The 22,327-nt window shown below is 52.8% G+C and overlaps 1 protein-coding gene across 11 annotated transcripts in view; it reads left to right on the top strand.

Annotated features, from left to right (window-relative positions):
• Positions 1–22,327, top strand: part of ABLIM3 (actin binding LIM protein family member 3) — a 105,090-nt gene that overhangs the window by 53,853 nt on the left and 28,910 nt on the right. For 9 of the 11 annotated variants that reach the window (XM_006278048.4, XM_059733509.1, XM_059733513.1 and 6 more), the window contains 5 exons: positions 1,797–1,937; positions 9,004–9,187; positions 11,685–11,797; positions 17,249–17,375; positions 19,344–19,437. In XM_006278048.4, the coding sequence (XP_006278110.2) occupies positions 1,797–1,937; positions 9,004–9,187; positions 11,685–11,797; positions 17,249–17,375; positions 19,344–19,437 (659 nt within the window). Of the gene's footprint in view, positions 1–1,796; positions 1,938–9,003; positions 9,188–11,684; positions 11,798–17,248; positions 17,376–19,343; positions 19,438–22,327 lie in introns of those variants that run through there. The other 2 variants (XM_059733508.1, XM_059733516.1) reach the window with 2 other exon arrangements.

The following is a 22,327-nucleotide window of genomic DNA, read 5'->3' as shown; positions in this document are numbered from 1 at the left end:
CCCAAGGTCTTTCTAGAGAGGCTGCGCACACCCAGGTTGCTCCTGTTTGCTGCAGTCCAGCCAGGGAGCTGCTCCATCCCTTTGAGGGAGACCAGGCCAGGGAGCTGATGTTCCAGCCAGAGCCCACCATCTCCAGGTGCCAGATTTGATTCCAGCCTGGGTCAGGATGGACAGGAGGTTGTTACCCCTGAGAACAGCCAGTGGCCTGGATGAAATGAACTCATCTTAGTTCCACACCTAATGACACTAGTGCAAGCATAATGACAAAAACCACCGCTCCTCTATGGCACTAGGCAGGCTCAGCGGAGACATAGGATCAAGGGGCTTCCTACTTTTAAGAAGCCTTTAGGAGACCTTTCTACAGCACTAGATTCCCTTTAAAGTAAAGGAAAGCCAAGGTGACCTCTCGGCTTCATGCAGAATGAATCAGGGTCAGCACTGAGAACTTGGGGGAAGGAGCTTCTCTGGCGTGTGAAGCAAGAGGATGCTGTTCACAGCTGAGCTAGATGTTTAGCAGGCTCCTTGGCTGACTCCACAGCTGGGAAGCAGATGCAGGCTCTGCCAGAGTGAGGTTAGTGCTTGGATTAGGGTGTGTTTACTCAGGCAGCACCTCCTATTCGGAGGTCTTGGGAGCAGATGTGTGTGAGCTGTCTAGCCCTTGCCTGGCTGTGGCAGTGAATATAGCAGAAGGGAAGAAGAGATGAGAAGGGTCATGGAGACAGCTGACTCACAGAAGTCTTCAGCAGGCCTGTAGCTTTCATGCAACGTCATGTCTCAGAGAACCAGAGACCTCCTGGCCATAGGTGGTGGAAGGCCTGGGCTAATGGGGCTTAGCCCCCTCCCCAAACTGGGCTGGCGACAGCGGCTCCAGCACCACCGCAGCACCATGCCCAGCACCCCCTCCATGTGCTCCTCCACCGTTGCATGCACAGTACCAGTGTGCACAGGCCCCAGAACAGCCCTGCGGGAGGGAGGGGCAGGATCAGGCGGGCGCACCGTCCAGCCTCCCCAAATAATATTTTCTAGTACCACTTATGCTCCTGGCACTGACAGGCACCTCCACCCACCTGTGTGCGGCTGAGGGTGGCTAAGTCTCGTGGAACCGCACATGGCCTCTTGGGTTCCCTCCTCCCCATGGTCTCTCCTTTTCCTGAGCTTCCTGGCCGACAGTGTTATCGAACTTATCTGGAGCAGTAAACTCATGTAACCAGATGGCTCACCCAGGGGAGAGACAAGACTCAATGTCCAGTCCCAATTACTACTGCCCCCTTCTACGTGTGTGCACCCAGGGAAGCCAGTGTGTGGCTCGCAAACCACTGTGCCTGCCCCCAATGTGGGCATATCTTACCATTGCTGGGTGCAACCAGTCGTTTCCTTGAAACAGGCAGCGTAAAGCCAGGGCAGAGTCTGGCTCCCAGGAATGATGACAGGGAGTATTACTCTGTCCAAATCTAGAGCCTTTCACCCTGGGACCACACAGAGTTTATTGGGTTGGTCACATTATTCCCATTATACAGATGGGAAACAGAGGCCCCAGTGGAAGTTGTTTGCCCCAACTCATGCACTGCATCAAGCAGGTTGGACATCTCCCAGCCCTCTGCCCTGCTCAGACAGGCTGCCTCTAATGGCAGGCTTGTCAGGCTTGTGCTATATTTGCAGAAAGGGGCTTGCTGAAGGGTTTCACCATTATGGTTGCTGTTCACCTAGCTTGGCACTGGGCTGCTGATTCACCTCATGCCAGGCAGTGCCCTCCTGAAGATAACAGACCTGGTGTTTTTCTCTCTCCTTCTCCCCAGCAGTTCCCTATCAACAAAACCCCTACAGCTCCAGAAGTGGCTCCACCGTCATCCAGTGCTACCGCTGTGGGGACACGTGCAAAGGAGAGGTGGTGCGTGTCCAGAGCAACCACTTCCACATCAGGTGCTTCACATGCCAAGGTAGGAGCTTGGAGCATTTGGTGTCTCTGTTCAAGCTGTTCTGCTGACCTCAGAGCAGGACCAGAAGCCAAACTACCAGGGTAAGTCAGCCTTGTTGAGACCCAGTGAAGCCTATATGTATTCACATGGGTTTCTGTGTATGGGTTTAATGCCCACACAAGGAAGAGGCCAGGCTTGGTATGGGAAGGTGACAAGCCAACTTTGCCCCTTCCTGATGCTGAGATACACACCTGGTAGCATGGTCCTGGCATCTCTACTCAGCTCTTCCAGTGCACCTGAATCCCCACCCCATCCCACCCCACACAGACCTCTCCCTGTTCTAATCCTGGATCTGGCCCCTGCCCGCTCTCTGCCCCATGTTCATGAGCTACAGATACCTACATGCATTCCAGTGAAGTGTCTCTGATTTGGTGTACTGCAGGCAGTGCCTCAATCCTCCTACCCTCAGAGAGAGGGGAGAAAGGAAGAGCTGTTCTGAGCTCCTGCCCCCAGGCTTCCCTTCAGGGGAACTGGCCTCAGCTGAGATAAAGCAGGGAGAAAAGAGGGGAGAAGCCTGGAGCTGCATGTGATGGGGTCTTCAGCTAGCAACCAACTTAATTCCTGAGTAGTGAAGTCAAGTGATAAGAAGCAAGGATGAAATCAATGCACTCTGGGATGCCATGTACTGCAGCTTGGACTAACCTCCCTCCGGGGACTCTGGGCTGTGGTGCTTTTGATCTGGAGGTGCTTTCACACACCCTGATCAAAGCAGATGCCCTGTACTCATCCAGCTCCACCTTGGCCACGTGCTGCTGCTGGGCTTCAGAGGCCCTTTGCATGCATAAGGCAAAGGCACACAAATGCCAAGCTGGGCAGTGAAGCCCAGTGCCCCTCACAGAGGAGTAGTCTGGGAAACGTCCCTGATCCCATCTGTGTTTGTGGAGCCTCCTGTACCTTTACAGCTGTGGGAAGTAAATGGGTAATTGTGGTAATTCATTAATTTTACAAGACCCATCAACCTAAAGGAATATGGGCTTCCCTCTGCCTCAGATGTGGGATGCATTCAGGGAATGAGGCGAGATGTGCATGATTTGTGTTGGCAGCTCCTGTGATGTGCTTATTGGTCTGCTAGAAACTGTGCTGAGACCCTCAGTCCCTGAACTTAGGACCACCAAGGACATGACAAGTGCCATGACTTCAGATCACTGCTGCCTGCAGCCTTCAAAGAGCTAACCCCCTGGAAGTGGCAGTCCCATGTCCACCCCTGCACCTTATAACTACCACCACTGCTCACCTTCAAAATACCCCAGCCTTTGTGCTTCTCCTGGGCTGTTTTGCAGTAGGTACTGAAAGCACCAAGGACCACTCTGCCTCTTCGTTGGACCGTGTAGATGAAAGCAGGGGGAGCAGAGCTGAGAAGCCGTTAAAACTAATGGCCCAGAACAGATGCTTAAGGGCTCCTCAGTACATTTATTAAAACAGCCGCTCTTATGTGAACCAATCTATACCCTGTAAAGCACAGAATTGCTAGGGCTTATTAAAGGCCCCTGCTCCTCCCAGTTCCCATCACTTCATGCTAACCAGGGCATAAATCACCCTCAGCTTGGCCTCTTTTTAGCTACTTCTCACCCAGGGAGAAGTTAAATTTCCCCTCAGGTTTCCCCTCAGGTGGGGAAGTCTTGCTCCAGGGCTCTCCTGGTCCCTCCTACAATTAGAAACCACCCCCCACACTAATATGTACCATCAGTGCTTGTATACATGACAGGGCGTTAGTCCTCAGGGTTTTATTCTATGCCCCCTAAATTGAAACAGTGGGTTTTTCACTGAAACCCACCATTTCAGTTTTTCCGTCACGTTATAGTGATGTGCCTGATTCTTTTTTGTTGTTGTTGGAGCCAGAGTCTGCCCACAGTTAGGGGGGTGAGCAGCCTGCAGGTTGAATGGCCCCTGAGCTGCAGGGAACCCTGGTCCTTCCCTCCGAACTGGGGCAGCACCCAGCCTAGTAGCAGCTCACCTGGGTCGCCCTGGGGAGTGCCACTGTTGTGGGGAGAAGGACTGGAGCCCCATACAGCTCAGGAGCCACTCAGACCACCTGCAGCTCGACCCCTGGCCATGGGTAGCCTCTGGCTCCTAGTAAAAAAAAAAAAAAAAGGAAGAAGGATCAGGCCCTCGCTGTAACATGACAGAAAAATTGAAACAGTAGTTTTCAATTAAGAACCCATAGGCACTTGTAGACATGACACTATTATCATGTACACATGATGAAAATGTCACTTTGTGTAGCTTAATGGCGTCACACTCTACATGTGCAAGAGCTTTGGGGGGTTTAAATTAATTTACATTGTTGCAAACTAAACTACATGCCAATGCACTTTAGTTTGCAACATTGCAAATTGCAATGATGCAGCTGTCATCTCACCCCCCAGCTGCAAGAAAGGCGAGCAGGCTCTGCAGAAAAAAAGGATCAGTTCCCTCCTTACTTCTGTCTTCAGCAGGCTCCTGTGGCTGGCAGGACACCAGGGGATGCTTGGGAATGGGCTGGCTTGCCCCTGGGGCAGCACAGGAAGGCAGCAGGAGGGTGGCTGGGTTTGCTGGAGGCCAGGGAAGGCAGCAGAGATGGTGCACGGGGCACTGAAAACCCAGACAGGCTGCTAGCCAGCCAGGTGCTGCCCCAGCTTGGAGGCACCCAATCCAACACTTCCCCAAGACCACCTGGCCATGCTCCATCCCCGCTGCCTTCTCAGGACACGAACACAGCCAGCCGCCCTCCTGCCACCTGCCTGCACTGCCCCAGGGGCAAGCTGGGTGTGCTGGCAGCCAGAGAAGGTGGCAGGGATGGTGCACGGGGCACTGGAAGCCCAGGCAGGCTCGACCAAGTGTTGGAACAGGTGCCTTTGAGCTGGGGCAGCACCTGGGCAGCTAGCAGCCAGCCCGTGCGGCCCTGCGCCCCCCTGTACCATCCCTGCCGCCTTCTCCAGCTGCCAGCACACCCAGCTGCCCTTCTGCCACCTTTCTGTGCTGCCCCAGGGGCAAGCCAGCCTGGCCCCAGGCATCCTGCTGGCTACAGGAACCCGCTGAAGGCAGAAGCAGTGCGGGGCCTGATCCTTTTTTTTCTGGCAGAGCCTGCCTGCCTCTCCCCTGGCTGGAGGGTGAGCTGCCAGTGGGCCAAGCAGCCCCTGAGCTATGGGAAGCCCTGGGCCTTCCCTCCATGATGGCCTGGGCAGGCTGCTAGCGGGCTGGGTGCTGTCCGAACTCAGGGTTGAGGAAGAATCGGATCAGGCTGGGTACTGCCTCCGAGCTGGGGCAGCACCTGGCCACTAGCAGGCCAACCTGGGCAGCCCCAGGGGGTGCCACCACCACAGAGGGAAGGACCGGGGCCCCTTGCAGCTCCGGGGCCATTTGGCTCACTAGCAGCATGCCCCGCAGCAGCGGGCAGGCTCCGGCTCTGACAGAAAAAAAAAAAAAAAAAAAAAAGGAATGGACCCCTTGCTGTAACGTGACGGAAAAATTGAAATGGTGGGCTTCAATTAAAAACCCACCATTTCAATTAGGGGGAATAGAATAAAACCCTAAGGTCTAAACCCCATCATGTGTACAAGCACCCCATCCAGATGTAGTTTAGTTTGCAATGATGCAAACTCATCTAAAACCCTCCAAACTAGTGCATGTATAATGTGTGATACCTTTAAGCCACACAAATGATATTTTCATCACATGTACATCGTGACAACCGTACATCCGTGCCTATGTTATCTCTTGCACTCATGTATGCACTCACGTGTGTACAAGCATGGGGAGCTCACATGTGCATGTTCCCACACACGCGCTGGTTCCAGCCCAGCGCTCTCAATGCTGGTCTACAGGTGCACAGAGGGTGGCTGAAGAAACCCCTCCCCCAGCTACGGTATCTGCCAGGAGCAGAAAACTCTTCCTCCAGACAAAGAGCTCAGACTGTCTCCAGCTTCAAAGGGGATACGGAGCCACCAGGGGGGAGCTTGGCAGTGTTCTCTGTCTCATTTCAAAGTGAAAGGGAATAAATAATGAGAGGAAATCCTCCTCCCTCACCTTCCTCTCCCAGCTCCCTTGCTGCCCAGTCTCACCTTCCCCCAGCTCCCATTCCAGCCTGTCTCTTCCTCCCCCTGAAGACTTTCCCCAGCCCCCTCTCTCCCCTCCACCCTGAACACTTGACAGCCATTGCTGAACGCTGTCACTGCTAATGTAGTTCAAGTTGCTGGTGCAAAGAGGGCTGAAGCCTGCTTCTGATGCTCTCGCCTCTGCTCCATGGCAGAAGCCTCTCTGTCCATCTGTCCTCATCATGGTGGTATCTAGTGTCTGGAGAATCCAGTGAGAGGAATGAGGAGGCAGTTTCTTTTGTTCCACCCAAGGGCTCTTTGCCAGTGAAGCAGCAGTGCTGGCTGCTTTGAGTACCCTCCTCTCACTATGGGCCACTGCCAACCCTGCCAGGAGAAGCAGGGCATTGCCAAAGGCTGCCACATGTAGGAGGTGGGAGATGGGGAGTGGAGCCACATGGCTGGAGGCATTTTGGCAGAAGCTTGTAGGTGAGGGGAGTTCCTGGCAGGGCAGAAGAGACGCCCACTCCCATCCCAGGCTGGCAGGGCACTGAGCTGCTTAGTTTCAGCACCATCTCAAGGGCTGCTGAATTTCTGAGGCCCTCCAAAGGAGTCTGCCCTTCACATCCAGCCCCTCTAAGTGCCCCCAGCCTCACTGAGTACAGGCTGGACTCCTGTTGTGTTGTAACAGTTGGAGCAAGAATGCTAAACTCATTCAGTCCCACAGGCTGCATAAATGGTGCGGGGCTGGCCCCAAAGGCCAGATTAGGCCCACAGACTCCCCATGCCCCACATGCTAGATCCAGCACCCACTCCACTCCAGGATGCAAGCTGTACACAGCACCTACTTTGGCTGGTCTGGCACTACACCACACATGGCATCTGCTCCAGCCAGTCCAGACCTATGCTGCATGCATGCCGACTGGCCAGAGTGGGTGCTGCATGTGGTGTAATCCTGGACCAGCTGAAAGGGTTGCTGTGGGCACTGGAACCAGCATGTGGGGGAGGTCCCAGACTGTCCCCGTGTGGGTGCCGCATGTATGTGGGTCCCGGAGTGGGTACTGCATGCATGTGTCCAGGGCCCTGCATGCAGGGATGGTCCAGCTTGTGCCACATGTGGTCAGCTTAAGACCCAGAGCCTGAACTAGCCCACAAGCTGGATCTTTGACATGCCTGGATTAGAGCATGATAATGAGGTGCAGATGCTGGCATAGCTGAGAAGATAATGGGAAGATGAGAGCTTCTAGTCAGTCATCTCAGAGTCCTTCATCTTCAGTTCAGCAATTCATATTCAGACCCAGTTCAGTAGCAGCTTCCTGATATCACCATCATATGGTCAGGCTGTGGCCTGTGTAAACTGTGTTTGGTGACTCCCTGTCTGTAGCACACAAACCAGCATCATGGCCACCTTGTTAGCCCAGGTAGAGAAGCCAAGCAGTCAGGGCTGAACCACTGCTTCAGGCCAATGTGAAATGACTTAAAATCAGGTTCATCTCTGTCTAAGAAGGCAGTTTTCCTGAACCTCTTCACAGGAGAACTGCCCTTCTGGTGTGGTTCAGTATCCCTCGAGGTGCAGCAGCAGCTTTAAACCCAGTTTAAGGAAATGGGAGTCTTCTCCCTTGCTTGCTCCGAGGGCCTTATGGCTAAGGGCAAGCAAAATTTGGGGGCATCCAAACCCCAAGCCCCCAGGCTTGGGCCTGCAAGTAGGATGCCTGCCAAAGGTTTTGGAAACATCTGAAGCCCCAGATGCAGGTGGAGGATGTTTGCCGGTAGTAGGCCCACTTATGGTTCTGGACACTTGGATCTGGAATTAGTTTTGGCTATTTTGGCCTCGGATACAAATTAAATAAAAAATAATAAGCTGCATGGCAGGTGCTGTACCAGCATGTGGACTCTAGCTGCTACACACCTTTCCAAACCTGGCACGGTAGCTCTGCCCACCTCCTGGTTGACTCACGCCCTAAAACCATTGGGAATCTCTTATGGTAACATGGCAACTTTCCTAGTCTGCAGAAAGAGGCTGTCATTGCTTAAGTCCTAGAAGAGGGATGGGGAGGGGGCATTAATGGGTCTGCGTGGTGGAAGCTTGCATGACATCCACCCTGGGAAAGCCTAGCTCTAGCAATCTGACAAAGCCTTCAGTTTCCTGAGCGTGGAAGGAGTTTATTTGCCTTTCCTAATTTTTTGAAGGCAAAATGTTGTGGGGAGCGAGGTGGAGCAGATCTCTCTCCAGGTGCCATGATCAGCTTGGGATAGTTCAGCTCCCACGCTGGCTCAGCTCATGTCCGTTCCCACCGGGCTGCGCTGCCCTAGCTCTCTGCAGTCTAGAAGGGTGCGGTCTACCAGCAGTTCCCCTCCAGCCCTGGAATTTCCTCTCAGCTGTGCCCAGCCCTCCCAAATCCTGGAGCTTCATCCTGGACCTTGCCAGTGACCCAACAGTGACATCTTGTGGGGCTGAAGGAGGTGCCAGTGGCCCTGCAGTTAGTGCTGCAGGGCTGGCTGGCTGTGGAGTCAAAGAAGCCAGCTGCAATATCAGCAGTAGCCAAGCAAGATTCCCACCCCCAAGGCTCTTGGTCAGGTCCCTGGGGGAGTCGTATTTGAGAAACAACTGCTAAGGGATCCTTCTTTTACCTACAGCCCACCTGTGTATCCTAGGGCACAGCTCGTGAGCTGTGTAGAGAAATCCAGCCCAGCTGGCTTTGATGAGCAAAGCGCCTTCATGCTTATTCTCTGCAGCTTAGTGCCAAGCTCCCATGTGCCTAGGCGGGGGTTGCAACCCACACACCTTTTGTGCCAGTGTAATTGGGATGTAACAAGCACTAGCAAACTCCCAAAACATTTCTGAGTTGCTTTGACTATGCCAGTACTGCTGGACTCCTCAGTCAGTTTGCCTCAACCCAGGAAGGTCTCCCTGGACTGCCCCTTTTAGAGATTCATGGAGGAAACATGTCCAGCTTGGATCAGTGCCAGCCAGGCTGACTCTTCTCCCTTTGTGGGTATGTTTCCTCCCTCTCTAGTGTGTGGCTGTGACCTGGCCCAGTCAGGCTTCTTCTTCAAGAACCAAGAGTACATCTGTACCCATGACTACCAGCAGCTCTACGGGACTCGGTGCGACAGCTGCGGGGACTTCATCACTGGAGAGGTCATCTCTGCCCTGGGCAGGACTTACCACCCCAAGTGCTTTGTGTGCACCACGTGCAGGTGAGTTGCAGGTGTGACTGACTCATGCTAACTCTGAACATGGGGAAGGCACCAGCTTTGGGGCAAAAAATTTTGCACTGCCCTAAAGAGTGCTTTAGGTGTAGTAAAATGTGCTCTTCCCACCAAGGATGCTGGAGCAAGGTGTGAGGGGCTCAGATATAAATTCATTGGTCCTTATCTCCTCACCACACCCCTAAATCTGGCATGCCAATAAACATGTCTTCCAGTTCCTGCTTTTATGGAAGTCCCAGGGAGGCACTGAAGTAAATGAGAGCTTCCAGTCCTGTCTTGCCTTACTAGTGCAAGTGGGTTTGCCCCCTGGTTTTGCATAATGCACAGCAGTGAATCAAAGCCATCCAACCCTAACAGGGACAGGGCTGAAGTGGGGGGAGGACTGCAGGACTAGAGTGGGGGGCATCAACAGAGCGGCGGGGGGCGGGCGGGGGGCAGAATGGAGCAGCTTAGGGCTGCAGCTCAGGGTGAGATGCAGGGCATCTTGTGTGGGAGAAGCTTATCCAGACCCTCATGCTCAGAGATGTTGCACATAAATGTGTTTGTGAGAGACAGGGAGGAAAATGAGCAGGGAAAGCCTGCTCCTGAGTAGACAGGATGCTAAGATTTTTACAACCCTGGGTCTTTGGGAGCCAGCCTGTGTGTGGGAGGGAGTGAGCTGACTTGCCGCAGTATTCCCTGTTCACAGTGGCTGTGATTTAGTGCCCCGGCACATCAGCTGGATGAAGAGCACATTGGAAACAAGGAGGGCTAATAGTGGATGGGGTAGATGTCACATGCTGAGTCACTGGTTGCTAGTGTGAACATGGGGAGCTGTTAGACTGGAAGTTCAAGGGTTACTAGTGTCATGGTGAACTGTCTGCTTGGGATGAACTCTCGGATCCACCAGCACATCTCTGAGTAATGCTGGAGGGGACAGCTCTATTATTTTGCCATTCAAAATGCTGTGAATTAATTAAGTGATTGCTAATGAGTAGAGTGGATGGAACCAGCCACTCAGATATCCTCTCGGTCTTGTTCCTTCCTGACTCATATGCCTCTACCCCTGCTCTTCCGTTCGGGGACCCCCGCCATAGCCCAGCTCCAGGGTTGATCTGCAGCCACAGCTCTTTCAACTCTGGGCCTCCTTTGAACAGAGCTGCTCTGAAGAGGGTGAGGGGGCTGGGACACAGGCGCCCTTCTAAGAACAGGGGCTGAGGACCCCTCAGACTCACCATTTATTGAAACCAGCAGGACCTTGATGTTTTATTTTGTGGTGGGGCCTGGAGACAGCATGAATCCAACCGGGGTCTGTCTTACCTTATCCCTTCAACTGAGGCACCCATTTATGTGCCAAAGAAGGGTCATAGCTGGGCTTGCCATTATTCACATTCTCCCCTGGTAACAGCTGTGGGTGCTGAATCCAGACAACAAGAAACTAGCTCTCCTGAACCATCAAAAACAAGGCTAGCACAGGGTAGTCATTCCCCAGGGATTGGAGTACTGGCAGCAGGACTAGGCAGGGGCCAGTGCTCCAGGCTGTGAGCAAGCCTGGCTTAGCAGCATGGAGAAGGGAATTTGAAGAAGGGTATACTGAAGAAAAACCAACTAGAAGGCACTGCTTCTGGGCTCCTGCATGCACACACACAGTCTGTGAGGACACGGGAAGGAGGTGCCCCCCAGGCATGGGCCACACCCCGTGCCTTTCAAGGAAGGTAGTTACCCTGGGTCTGTGGCTGCCTCTGGTTAGAAAGCTGCTGGGCTCTGTGTGCTGGTATCCAAGCAGCACTGCTCACCCTGTCACACAGCTTGGTATGCTCCCTGCCACCCAGGCAAAGGAGCAGAACAGGGATGGCCACTGTGACTGCATATGTCAGTGCATGTGTGGTCTCTACTACTGTGCTTGCACGTGCACATCAGTGCATTCACATTCTTGTGTTTCTGCACGTTTATGCAAGTGCGTCACTGTGTCTTTGGGCACGGGCATGTGCATCTGAAGGTATGGGACTGTTGGTGGGTGGAAATGATTGGGTGCAGAAGTGTGTGTGTGGTGTGTGTGTTCATTCTCTGGCTGTACATATTCATATGGACCCTTCCTACATAATTTGCCCTCCCCCATATCATTCTGTTGCTTTGTAACTACCTCCCTCCCCAAGCATATATGCACACTGCACGTCCAGTTCTTCACATCCCTCATGCCCTTTCTGTTTCTCCCCAGACCTGCTGCCCTCCTTTTTCCTTTCCCACTTCCCTGGCACAGCCTGTGCCCTTAGCAGACAAGGAGATAGTGCTGCTCCTCCCTCTGCAGTCCAACTCCTCAATGGGACTAATCCCACTGCAGCCAGTATCTCTTACCCTGAGTGGCTGCCCCATGAAGGAAGGAGCAGAGGCCCATGGAAGGGATCAGGATGTCAGGCTGACCTGGGAAGCTACCTCAGAGCCTGGGACAAGTTCTGAGTAGGCAGTGTGTGTTTCTCATGCTTTCCTCCCTTCTCCTTGGCTGCAGGAAGCCGTTCCCCATTGGAGACAAAGTGACGTTCAGTGGGAAAGATTGTGTCTGCCAAAACTGTTCCCATTCACTGATCAGCACCAAGCCCATCAAGATTCATGGGCCAAGCCGTAAGTCAGACAGATTTGATCTCACTGTCTTGTGCAATGGCTACAAAGGGTTAATGAATGATGACTTTGCAGATGGTGTTTTCAGGTGACTGCAGTGGCCACTGCTCCATGCTAAGTGATTGTGGGTGGTGTGGACTGTGCCTGTACAAGACCCAGCAGTAGCAGGCAGAGCCGGCTGGATCTGGATCCGATTGTACTGTAGACAGCATGATCTATGTTTGCTCCCTGATGTTTCCTTAAATGTACTTCTTGGCTGGGAGAAATGTGCTCCCTAACGCGGTTACAAACCCATGCTTTCCTAGCCACAGAAGCAGCCAGAGGCAGCACTGGAACACAGACATCTGCCCTAGTGAACAGCCAGTCTCATGCGTTGCTCCTCTGGTGCTACACGTGTGTCTCACACCAGATTTCTCCCTGGGGTGATCATAGGAAATGCTCCTGCATCAGGATGCAGCATAATGTGAGAGATGCAAGTGTTTCTAGTCAATTTGTGGGCTAGTAAGGGAGGCAGTCTCAGCTCCACCAGTCATTTTCCTGTGGCTTTGCAGGTTGTCGCTTATGTCTGAAATTCCCTCATTTATTAATGAACATGGAGAGCTTTCCTACTGAGCCTGCTGCAGCCCAAAACTGTCTCAGGAAAGGTTTGAAGGCAACACAGGACTGCTGGGACAGCACCCAAACCCTTTTCTGGCAGTAAAGAGTGGCAGGGCAGAGTGGCATGGTCCCACTGTGGATGCTGGGCTTTGCCAGGCCTGATGCAGGTGGTCCAGGGACAGTCTCATTTAGGAAAGTCGAAAAATGGGAGCACGGCTCAGCAGCATCAGAAGAGGGCTCAGCTCACTTGTAATAAGCAACAAGGAAGTGCCTGCCCTAGTACCCAGTGCTTCTGGCTGCTCAAGAAAAGAGGGAGGCCATCAAAGAAAGCTGCTTGCTTACTTGCTTTCTTCAAGTTCAGTTCATAGGAATTGAACTGAGCTCCAGGTTCTCTCCCTCTATACTTGAGCTCCATCCCACAGCAGCAAGCACCAACTTGCACAGGTGTTTATTTATTTCCTGTGCCAGGCTATGAGAGCTGGTCTTGAAAAGCCACCCCTGGTTTGCTCGTTATACAAGGCCTGGTCCAAAGCTTCCAGAGGGCAGTGGAATGGCTCCACTGGCTTTCATGGACTTGGGCTCTAACTTCAGGCCTTCTTGGTGTTTGTTTTATTTGTAACTTTCTTCCTTTTGCCTCTTGCCCCCCCCTTTTCTGTCTCAGTCTGTTTTGTGTCCATGGTGCTGCACTTTGGCTCTGAAAGCTCTTGCCTCTCTCTCTTTTGGCTTGTCCGAGCTGCTTCCGCAGCTCTCCTGAGACATTGCCAAGAAATGCGCTCTCTTCACCTGCTCCTACTCAATGAGCACCAAACCCAGAAATGAGGCGGCAGTCACCCTGAGAGCACAGTTCTTGAGTCTGCTGGAGACACAGAGCGTGAAGGGGGCCCTCAGGGCAGCCTCACTGCCTCATTTCTGGATTTGGCTCAGCCGGGCAGGGCCGTGCTTTCCAGTGGCGCCGTTATGAAGCCGCAGGAGCGGTAGAGATGTGCCCATTGTCCCTGGAGTCTGCCTGTAATGTAAAGATTTTCCTGGCTGGTTGCATCTTAGCTGAAACCAGCCTAATGTCTGATGCTTAGCTCTAGTAATCCTTGAGCTTCGTGCTGCTGTTAGTAGGAGCCCATCCTAAGGGAGCAGGAAGGAAGTTGCGGTGAGTTAATAACCAGCCTATGCTTTGTTGGCGCCCACCTGAACAGTGTCTGTTGCGATCCAAGTCTTTGGGGAGAACTGTGTCAGCATAACTCTCATGCAGATGGCAGAAGGCTGAAGGAATTGGGAGCCATGCCATACCTCGGTGACCAAGCGCCTGTCATGTCAGCAGGACCCAGCTGCTGAGTGGTCGGGGCACATGCCATCTCAGTGGTGGCTCTGCCTGCCCTGCAGCACCGGAAAGGGTCACTGCTGAGACCAGGATAAACCCCGCATGACTTGGACCATGGCAGTGAGACGTACCCACTCCAAATACTCTGCTGTTCAGCAGGTGCTCAAAAGAAGGGCTGGCACATCATGGCTATGCCAGTCAGATGCCAGGCTGGCCATGCTAGGAAGTGCCAGGAAAGGTAGTAAAAGGAGAAGTCCTGACAGCATTAGTGCCAGAGCCTGCAAGCACATTTGCCATGGACAGCAGTAGGAGACCACACCAAAGGGGGTGGATTTGTCTGCTTAGAAGAACCTTCTATGGAAAATGATGCTTTCATCAGGTTTTTTTCTTTCTCCAGTCAGAATTCAGCAGGGGAGTAGCAGTTGCTGTGCTCTGGACTGCTTTTCTTGTGCCCACTCAAATTGGTGCCTAGGGCTGATGACCCAGTAGTCAAACTCTAGTCATGCTACTGGATGTGTGTCCAAAACTTTGTGGTAATCACATGAAAGTCCCAGTATTGGTTTAGTAGGAACAGGCAGAGTCCAAAGCTTTGGCCCACCTGTTATCATCATGTGAAGGGGGCCAGCACTTGCCATTTTTGCTTCCACACCTGATGCCTCTGGTCATGGTCTGGGGCCCTGAACCATGGGCTTTCCCAGCATGGGTCTGATCCATATCACAAGCATCACTCAGCAAGGTTCAGTGACCTCTCAGGTGGAAGAGGAGGAAGAGCAGGGGAAAGCAAAATCCCATTTATTGTTTGAATCTTGTAACTTTAATAGAACCAGCCTCGTCTGCTAAACCTCCCCCTTCTCTGTCAGGTGTCTGCTGTTGTCCCTTCTTCACTACCCTGGTACTGTCACTGGAGAGGCCTGAGTTACATGGGTTAGGATTTTAAAACAAAATTCTCCTGCTTCAGCAAAGAAGCCAGCCACTAGCTAATGGGTTTATGAAGAAACATTCCCTCTAGGCAGGTTTTCCAATAACGGTGCATCTCAGGGGTTTTCCTGAGGCGTCTGGTATTGGCTGTTGTCACAGAGCGTGTGCTAGCCTAGCGGGACCACTGATCTAAATATGTGACCCTGACACACAGTCCTAATGGTGGTATCCCACTATATTACATTCTCTTTGGCACAGGCAGGAGAGGCCAGCAAAAGCCATGCTTCAGCTGGGACATGTGTGCTGGATTCAGATATGATAGGCAGCAGAGGCTAGCACTGGAAGCAGCCAGGCCAGATGTATCAGAGCCAGAGCAAGGGAGTGCCGAGCACTGAGTCGCTGTTCCCTGGTGTCCATTAGGCCACTTTTGGCTATGGGAAAGGAAAGGGAATCCACGAGTGTTATCTTTTCCCCCTCCCTCTGATTTCTCCATCCCGTCCTAGTCAGGTGACCACATCCTCCTCTGGCATCCACTCCCAGATACGCTTTCTCCAGGCTGCAAAGCTGAGGTTACCCACAGGCACCATGAATTATTCATAGCCAGCTGCAGACAGTATCCAGGATGTGCCTGGGCTAGGGTGACATCTGCCCTTGCTCCGGTCCCAAGCCATGGTCATCACCCAGGCTGCAGGGCAGAAGTGAGGGAAACATCGTGGAAGTAGTTGGCTCAATAGCTCAAGAGCAAAGATACCCTGAAAGCAAGGCCACTGGCTGCTGCTGAGAGGCTCCCTCATTTCCCTGGAAAGCAGGTGAGCAGTGGTCACCAAATGTATGGGGGGAGATGCCAGAGCTCAGCAGGGAGCAAGTCCTGGCTAGCAGGGCTTAACTAATCTGCTTTGCTGCCACTTTGTGTACCAGGTCCAGTTACCCTTTCAACAGTACCAGTGGACTGGATACACGGGGGGGTGAAATGCAGCCGTGAAGCCCTGAGGTGAGCCGAGTGAAGCACACCGTCAGCGCTGCCATGAGCTACTGCCTGGCATTCAGTGCAAGGGAGAGGAATGAAATCCCTTTGGAGAATGGCAGTGAAGGGGTTAAAAACAGCCCTTTGTCCCCTATGACAGCTGCCCTGAAAAACCTAGATAATCCTTGGTGGGCTGTTGGACCGGAGAGAGAACAGCGGAGAGGAGTCAAGGTCAGGGCTCTCAGACCCAGGTACTTCCTGCTGCCAGCCTCCGTGGGAGCCAGGGAAAGCAGGAAAGGAAGGGAGTCTGGTGCTGCCCGATGTTTCGCACTAGCCCCCACTCCTAGTGGGAGCCATGTGTGGGGACTCAGACATGGGTCAAAAACTGCTGTCATTTTAATCTCTGGGCCTCCTGCTTACAGGTCATGACCCAGTGAGTAAACCCTGCTCAGCACTGGGTTTTCTACTGGTGGCGCTGAACTGGTGCTGGTAACAGGTTCAAGATGTCTGTGATACCCCTTCTGGAGCACTCACCTAGTGATCCCTCTGTCTTGGGCCAGGCTTGGGCATCTGCTGCTCTGTGCTGTAGGATCATGGTGTAGTCCCCATGCATTGTGCACACATGTGGTCTGCACCCTGCATCCCTGGCCCAGCCACCCTGCTCTCCAAGGAGGAGAAGCCCAGCTCTATCTCAACTCAGGCTGTGGAAGGCAAAATACAGGGACTAATTAGGGAATATGCTGATGAAACATATTCCCACTGGAAGGAAAATGCAGAATGTGTTGGGGTAAATGGATAATTCAGCTGAGGCGTCCCTTCTTGCACCCGCATGGAATTGTTTGAAGGGGTGGGTGTGTATGTGTGTGTGTGTGTGTGTGAGAGAGAGAGAGAGAGAGGTCCTGGAGTGTGCGCACATCTCCACGTTATCCTATACACAGTGTCTGGAGGGGTGGGTATGTCATGTGTCTCTGATCCTCTCTATGCCCATGGGACTCTCCTTTACCTCCCTGTAACTGGGTTGTCTGTCCCCCTAAGAAGGGGCAGTCAGTCCTGGGAAAGACATTCAGCTGTGGGCCTTCTAATAATGAGGTATTGTCTCATTAGGCATTTAAAAACCCTACAAGAGAGGGCTGAGAGAGAAGCCTGTGAAAGGATAGTCTGAGAGGAGGAAGCAAGCAGTGCCTGCAGCTACTTGCTAAAAGACAAACCCAGGTGCTGTGCAGGAAGCCAAAAGCCAGAGTGCCCCTCTAGAGTGCCTGGGACAGGGCACAAGGACTTTGTTATGTTGGCTTATTTGATTTGTTTGCTACCTAGGGGCTATGGGGCTTATAAGGACTGGCTGGGGTGTTCATAAGAAAGCACAGCCCCCTGCCAAAGTGGCAGGCTAGGAATCCCGTGTACATTTCCCTGAAATTTTAGGCAAGTCGAGACACTGCCCCACTATTTGCCCCAGTGTGGGTGGAGTTTTTAATTCTTAGAGCACAGTGTCCCAGGTCTTACTGTAGGCAGAAAGAAGTGGCAGTGGGGCCTCCCTGGGAGGCCATGAAGTTTGCTAACCCTTGGGATTTTCTCCTGAGTTTTCCAGGTCCTTCAGGTTGCTGAGCCCTTGCCTTGGAAGCTGTGGTGGTTTCATGCTCTCTCCTGTCCCTTGTCTCTCCAGATTGTGCGGGCTGCAAAGAGGAGATCAAGCAAGGCCAATCACTCCTGGCCCTGGAGAAGCAGTGGCACGTCAGCTGCTTCAAGTGCCAAACCTGCGGGATCATTCTGACCGGAGAGTACATCAGCAAGTGAGCACTGTGTCCCTCTACCCTTTGTTCCTCCAAGAATCACAGCCGCTTGCTGGGAAGGGAGTGAGGCAGAGCAAAGCTGGGAAGGGCAAAAACTATTGCTGTAGGACTTGGGACTTGTGAGCTGTGTTGCCTGGTGCACGAAGGCCAATGGGTGGGTACCACAGACACAGATGTAATACAGATGCCCCTGTTCCAGAGGTGGATTCTGGGAGTGAACCAGCTGGTCACCTATTTCTATACCACAGCTGGCTGGAGGGATTCAGGCAGGGCGTGCTAGATGCATCTCTCAGGAGACCTGAGGAGGATCTAGCCATGCCTGTGAAGCAGATTGTGACAGCGCTCCCCCCCACTTGCTCCCCGCTGGAGGAACCACTGCTGGCTGGTGAATACGTGTCATAGATGCTCCTTCTGGATGAAATGTCAGCCCCAGCCAGGCAGGTGTCCTAGGCTTTGGGGTTGTTTATACATGTGCTTTGGGCTTCAGGAGGCAAGGGGGTGGGGTGCTTTAATTAGAGTGGCTCTGCAGCTGCTCTAATTAAAGCATCCGGAGTATCATGCATATCAGTGTCCCCGTGCTGAAAAATGGTGTTGGGGACACTTTAACTAAAGCGCATTCAAAGAGCTTTAGTTAAAGTGCCTCCACCACCATGTTTCAGCATGGGGACGCTGATACCCAAGACTCTGGAGTCTGCTGGAGGGTGGTAATTACCACGATTAATCGAGTCTGCTCCGATGCACTGTAATTACAGCAAGACGGAGCAGCCTCGATGTACGTGTATAGGCACCCTGGAATTGCCACATATGGAGAAGATTCTCCGGTAGCTTGCATGGCCTGTGCTGCACCAGGCGAACTGGACCTTTGCCCTCTCCCCTCAGGAGTTGTGGTACTGGGCACATGGCTGTAATGCTGTAGGTCTGACAGCCACGGGCTTGTTTAGTGTGAACCACCAACTGTATATCTAACTCTGAGGCCCAGAGCAAGTGGCAGGGAAAGGGTTTTTTTCTCGGCATGCCAGCTGGCTGCAGGGTTTCTGACTCAGGCCTTGGCTCATGAACACTCCCGCCTGCCGTCGGCTTCCACAGTCCCCCTAGGGCACTACAGGCAGATTCAGTCACATTAGCAGGCAAGAGCAACTCTGTTGTGTCCTCAGTTCACTCCTTCTGCCCCAGTACTCGGGCTTCAGCTGTCCCCAGGGCCTGGCCTGGCCCAGCCCTGCTCTGCCTCTTGCTCTGAAGCCGATCAAGGGCCAGCAGCCCAAAACCTGGCTGTGAGCTATGTAGTTATGGCAGGTCGGAGACAGCAAGTCAGTATGGGGCCCTCAGACAGGGAGTCTGTGAGCAATGAATCCATGAGTCCCCTCCTGTGGGTAGGGCCCTGGCCTGGCTCCTGGGGTGGAGGAATCGGGCACTTGCCCTTCAGGAAAATGTGTCCTTCTCTCAGAGCTGCTCCCTTGCTGCTGGAGCAGAGTGGGGAGCACTGAGGCATGAAGTTGAAGCCTGTCATGGAGTCCTTGCCCTGCCCCTGTGCAGAGTGAACAATGCTGAGGAGCCTGAAGAAAAGGAGTCAGCCAGGCAAAAAGAGCCTGAAGGAGCAAGACTGGAGGACAGGGCCGTGGCGGGAAGGGTCTGGAAGAGCATGAGAAGACCCTAAGGGAAAAGTTGGGAAACAGGGACGGGGGTGGAAAAGCTAAGTGAGCAACGGAGAAGATGCCCTCTTGGCTTGCCACCCGCTTTCCATGGGTCACTCATTCTCTCCCTTTCAGCAGGGGAACCGCTTTGCAAACATCGCGGTGGGCTAGTCAGTTTAATGAGGGCAGCATCTCAGCAGAAATGCACTGGAAAGCCAGTAGCATGCACAGGCTGGGGAGGGTGTGTGTCTTGGCTACAATGTTTTGTGTCTTGGTTGTCTCCTTCCTTTCTTCCTTCTACCCTCTCATGGGCTCTGTCTCCCTCTCCTCCCCACAGGGATGGCGTTCCGTACTGTGAATCTGACTACCATGCCCAGTTCGGCATTAAGTGCGAGACTTGCGACCGGTACATCAGCGGCAGGGTCCTGGAGGTGAGTCAAAGCAGCTAGGGGGCTGCTCACTTCCTTCAAGTGACTGAGGAACAGGGTGAGTGAATCTCACCCACCACAGAGGAAGCCAATCACTTGCTGTCAAGACCACCCCAGGAAGCCCTGGCTTAGGCTGAAGCTCTGGCCTGGCCCACTTCCATTGGCTTTTCCCTAAATCCCAGCCTGCGCAATCTTTAGGTCCACCAGTCACAGGTGTGGGTGACACAAATGACAGACATGCTATGTGATTAGGTCCATTGCAGGGCCCTGGGGCACTGGGCTCTTGGATCCTAGTCCAAGTCACTGCAGCGGTGGGGTGGTAATGGGCTTTTTCTTCCTGCAGTTTCCTTACTTATAAAACAGGGCTCTAGATATGCCTGAGCTTAGCATCCAAAGTACTAAAAAGACAGACTGAACAGGAAGTGGTTGGGAAGAGAAACACTGTCATCTGGAATTGGAGTCCCTTCCTTCCCCTAGCTGTCATGGGACCAGAAGTAGCAGCATCACTGGGACGGCAGTATAAGTGGCTGAGGTGATAGAGGCTGGGTGGGTAACCTGGCACTGCTGATGGGTCCAGAGGTTTCAGCATGCTTGATCATGTGCCCATCTAGCAGGTAGGAGCTTGCTACTCAGAGCTGAGAGAGTTACTGTGTTAGCCCAAGTGGTGGGACTGGGAAGGTTCCCCTGTTTTTTTCCTTCCAGATGGCTGTTGTCTGCAGGCATGTGCAGGCAGGGGGTGTTACAGCTGCTCTTCAATAGCGTCATAGCCATGCCTGTACTGTCTGAGCTCTGCAGATAGATGGACGGGTAGTTGGATGAACAGACGGACAGAAGCAGCATAGTATTTGTCTGTAAAGCACATTGCCCTGAACCTGGGCTGGAATTCAGTGCTATCCTCAAGGGAATCCACCTTTCCCAGTCTCTGCAAACTAGGTTCCTTGCTGGCATTAATTAGGGAACATCTCCTCTCCCAGGTACCACACTGATGCAACTCAGCTGCAGTGGTGTATTGTAACCATTGTAACCATCAATTACAGCACCTGCCCTCCTGGTGACACTATGACACTGGCACATTTCTCAGATGCTTTCCCCCAATACATTCACCTAAAGTGCTCCAGAGCCTGCCCACCCACCCTGTCTGTTGCCGTGGCAACAAATCCAACACGGCTGCTAGTCATGTGCTAGTAGAGGAAAGGAGCTGTGGTGCTCAGCCTGCAAGGAGCAATACCAGGGTCTGAGCCAAGCATCCTGCTAGCCACCCTCTTGGGAGGGTGGAGTGAGCCAGCTAGAAGGCTGCAGGCACCCAGAGGAGTCAGGGAAAAGCTAAAGGTGCAGCAGCAGTGTATGTAAATGATATGAGAGAGCCGAAGGTATCTGAGCAGTGCTACATGGTTCTTTTAACAGGGATTCAGTAGGCCAAACTGTGCTGAACTCTGGGTCTGATCCTTTGACAGATCCCTCCCTCCCTTCCATGGGGATTTGGTGCAAGTACCACAAAACCACAGAAGGATCCCAGTGGCTCCTTTTTCTGTGCTCCCATTCTTTCTGTCACCCTAGCAAGCTGCATGTGCAAAGCACGAAGGAGGGGGAGGCATCTCCAGGAAGGCATTTGGGCCCCACCTACCCGGCATGAACAGGACAGCACCGATCATGGAAGGGGATTTCAGTTGTTTGGATGCCTCAGGCTGACCTGCACTAGAACACACCAGGCAGTGGTGAAGTGGTTAATGATCTCCTACCATTATTCAGGTTGCACTGCTAGTGCAGAAGGCAAATCAAGGACTAGCTGGGATGAGACAAACACAGTGACTAGGGCTGGGGCTGGACTGCCAGATCCACCCTCCTGACTTGGTAGCCTTGGAGAAGCCCCTGTCCATCTACAGCTGGATTTCCTCATTCAGGTACCAATTGTGGCCTGCCACAATTTGAGTGCTTTGAGATGACAGCAGTTCCCAGCAGGACCGTGGTTAATATTCCCTTGCGATAGGTATGACCATCGGAGGCTGTCTGCATGGTCAGCCTACTAAATCCCCAAGTGGGAGGGAGTGTCTTGTGCACAGTTCTGGTGTTGGCAGCCTTGTACTTTCTGGTGTTTTTCTTTATGCCCCCATTTCTAGAGTCACGGGATTCTGTGAGAATCTTGATTTCTAGTGATTTAACAAAAACAGGTTTCTAGCCTTTGCACTTTCAGAAGAAAGCCAGGAAGTATAACCCAAGAGCAACCTAAGGGCACAGAAGGCAAAGAGAAAAACCCCTACCCGAGAAGAAAAATGTTGGGATTTTTAGGTAATGCTGGAGTGGTGTTCAGACACCATGGCCAATTTTAAACCATTCTTGTAATGTTTCTGGGTCCTGGTGTCTGAATGGGAAATGGAGCTGAGAGGACTGCAGGCTGGCTGACTCATTCCTGGGTACCTTCCCTTCACCATGGCTGAGTTGGAGGGAAAGGTTGCAGCCAGCATAGGACCATACATTACCTAGTTCACTGTCTTGCAAGGAGGGGGATCCATCATCTCTGGAGCCTGTTACGCAGACTCCTCAGAGAACCAGAGGATACCTTAACTTACATCTTCTTAACATCCATCCCAGGGGTTGTATTTCGTGCTGCAGTTCCCCTCTACTCCCTCTTTATTGGCTACATTTACCCCTGTTACACCATATCATCTATTAGTAACTGATGCCACCTTTCACATCCACCTCTACTACAAGTCTATGCCTCAGCATACCCAGCTGCAGGCGGGGGATAAGGACCCTTTTGTGCCCCACAGCAAGATGTCAAAATGAATCCTGTAATGTCATGCAGGTCTCTGAATGTCAGCCATATGTCTCACAAGCTCAGATCTCAGTGGTGACACTGAGTCTAGACAAGGGAACCTCCCTGTGCCAGTGAGCA

This window comes from Alligator mississippiensis, chromosome 9 (assembly GCF_030867095.1).
Source record: "Alligator mississippiensis isolate rAllMis1 chromosome 9, rAllMis1, whole genome shotgun sequence".
Taxonomy (NCBI): domain Eukaryota; kingdom Metazoa; phylum Chordata; order Crocodylia; family Alligatoridae; genus Alligator; species Alligator mississippiensis.
The sequence above is the reverse complement of the archived record's forward strand: the minus strand, read 5'-3'. Positions and strand labels throughout refer to the sequence as shown.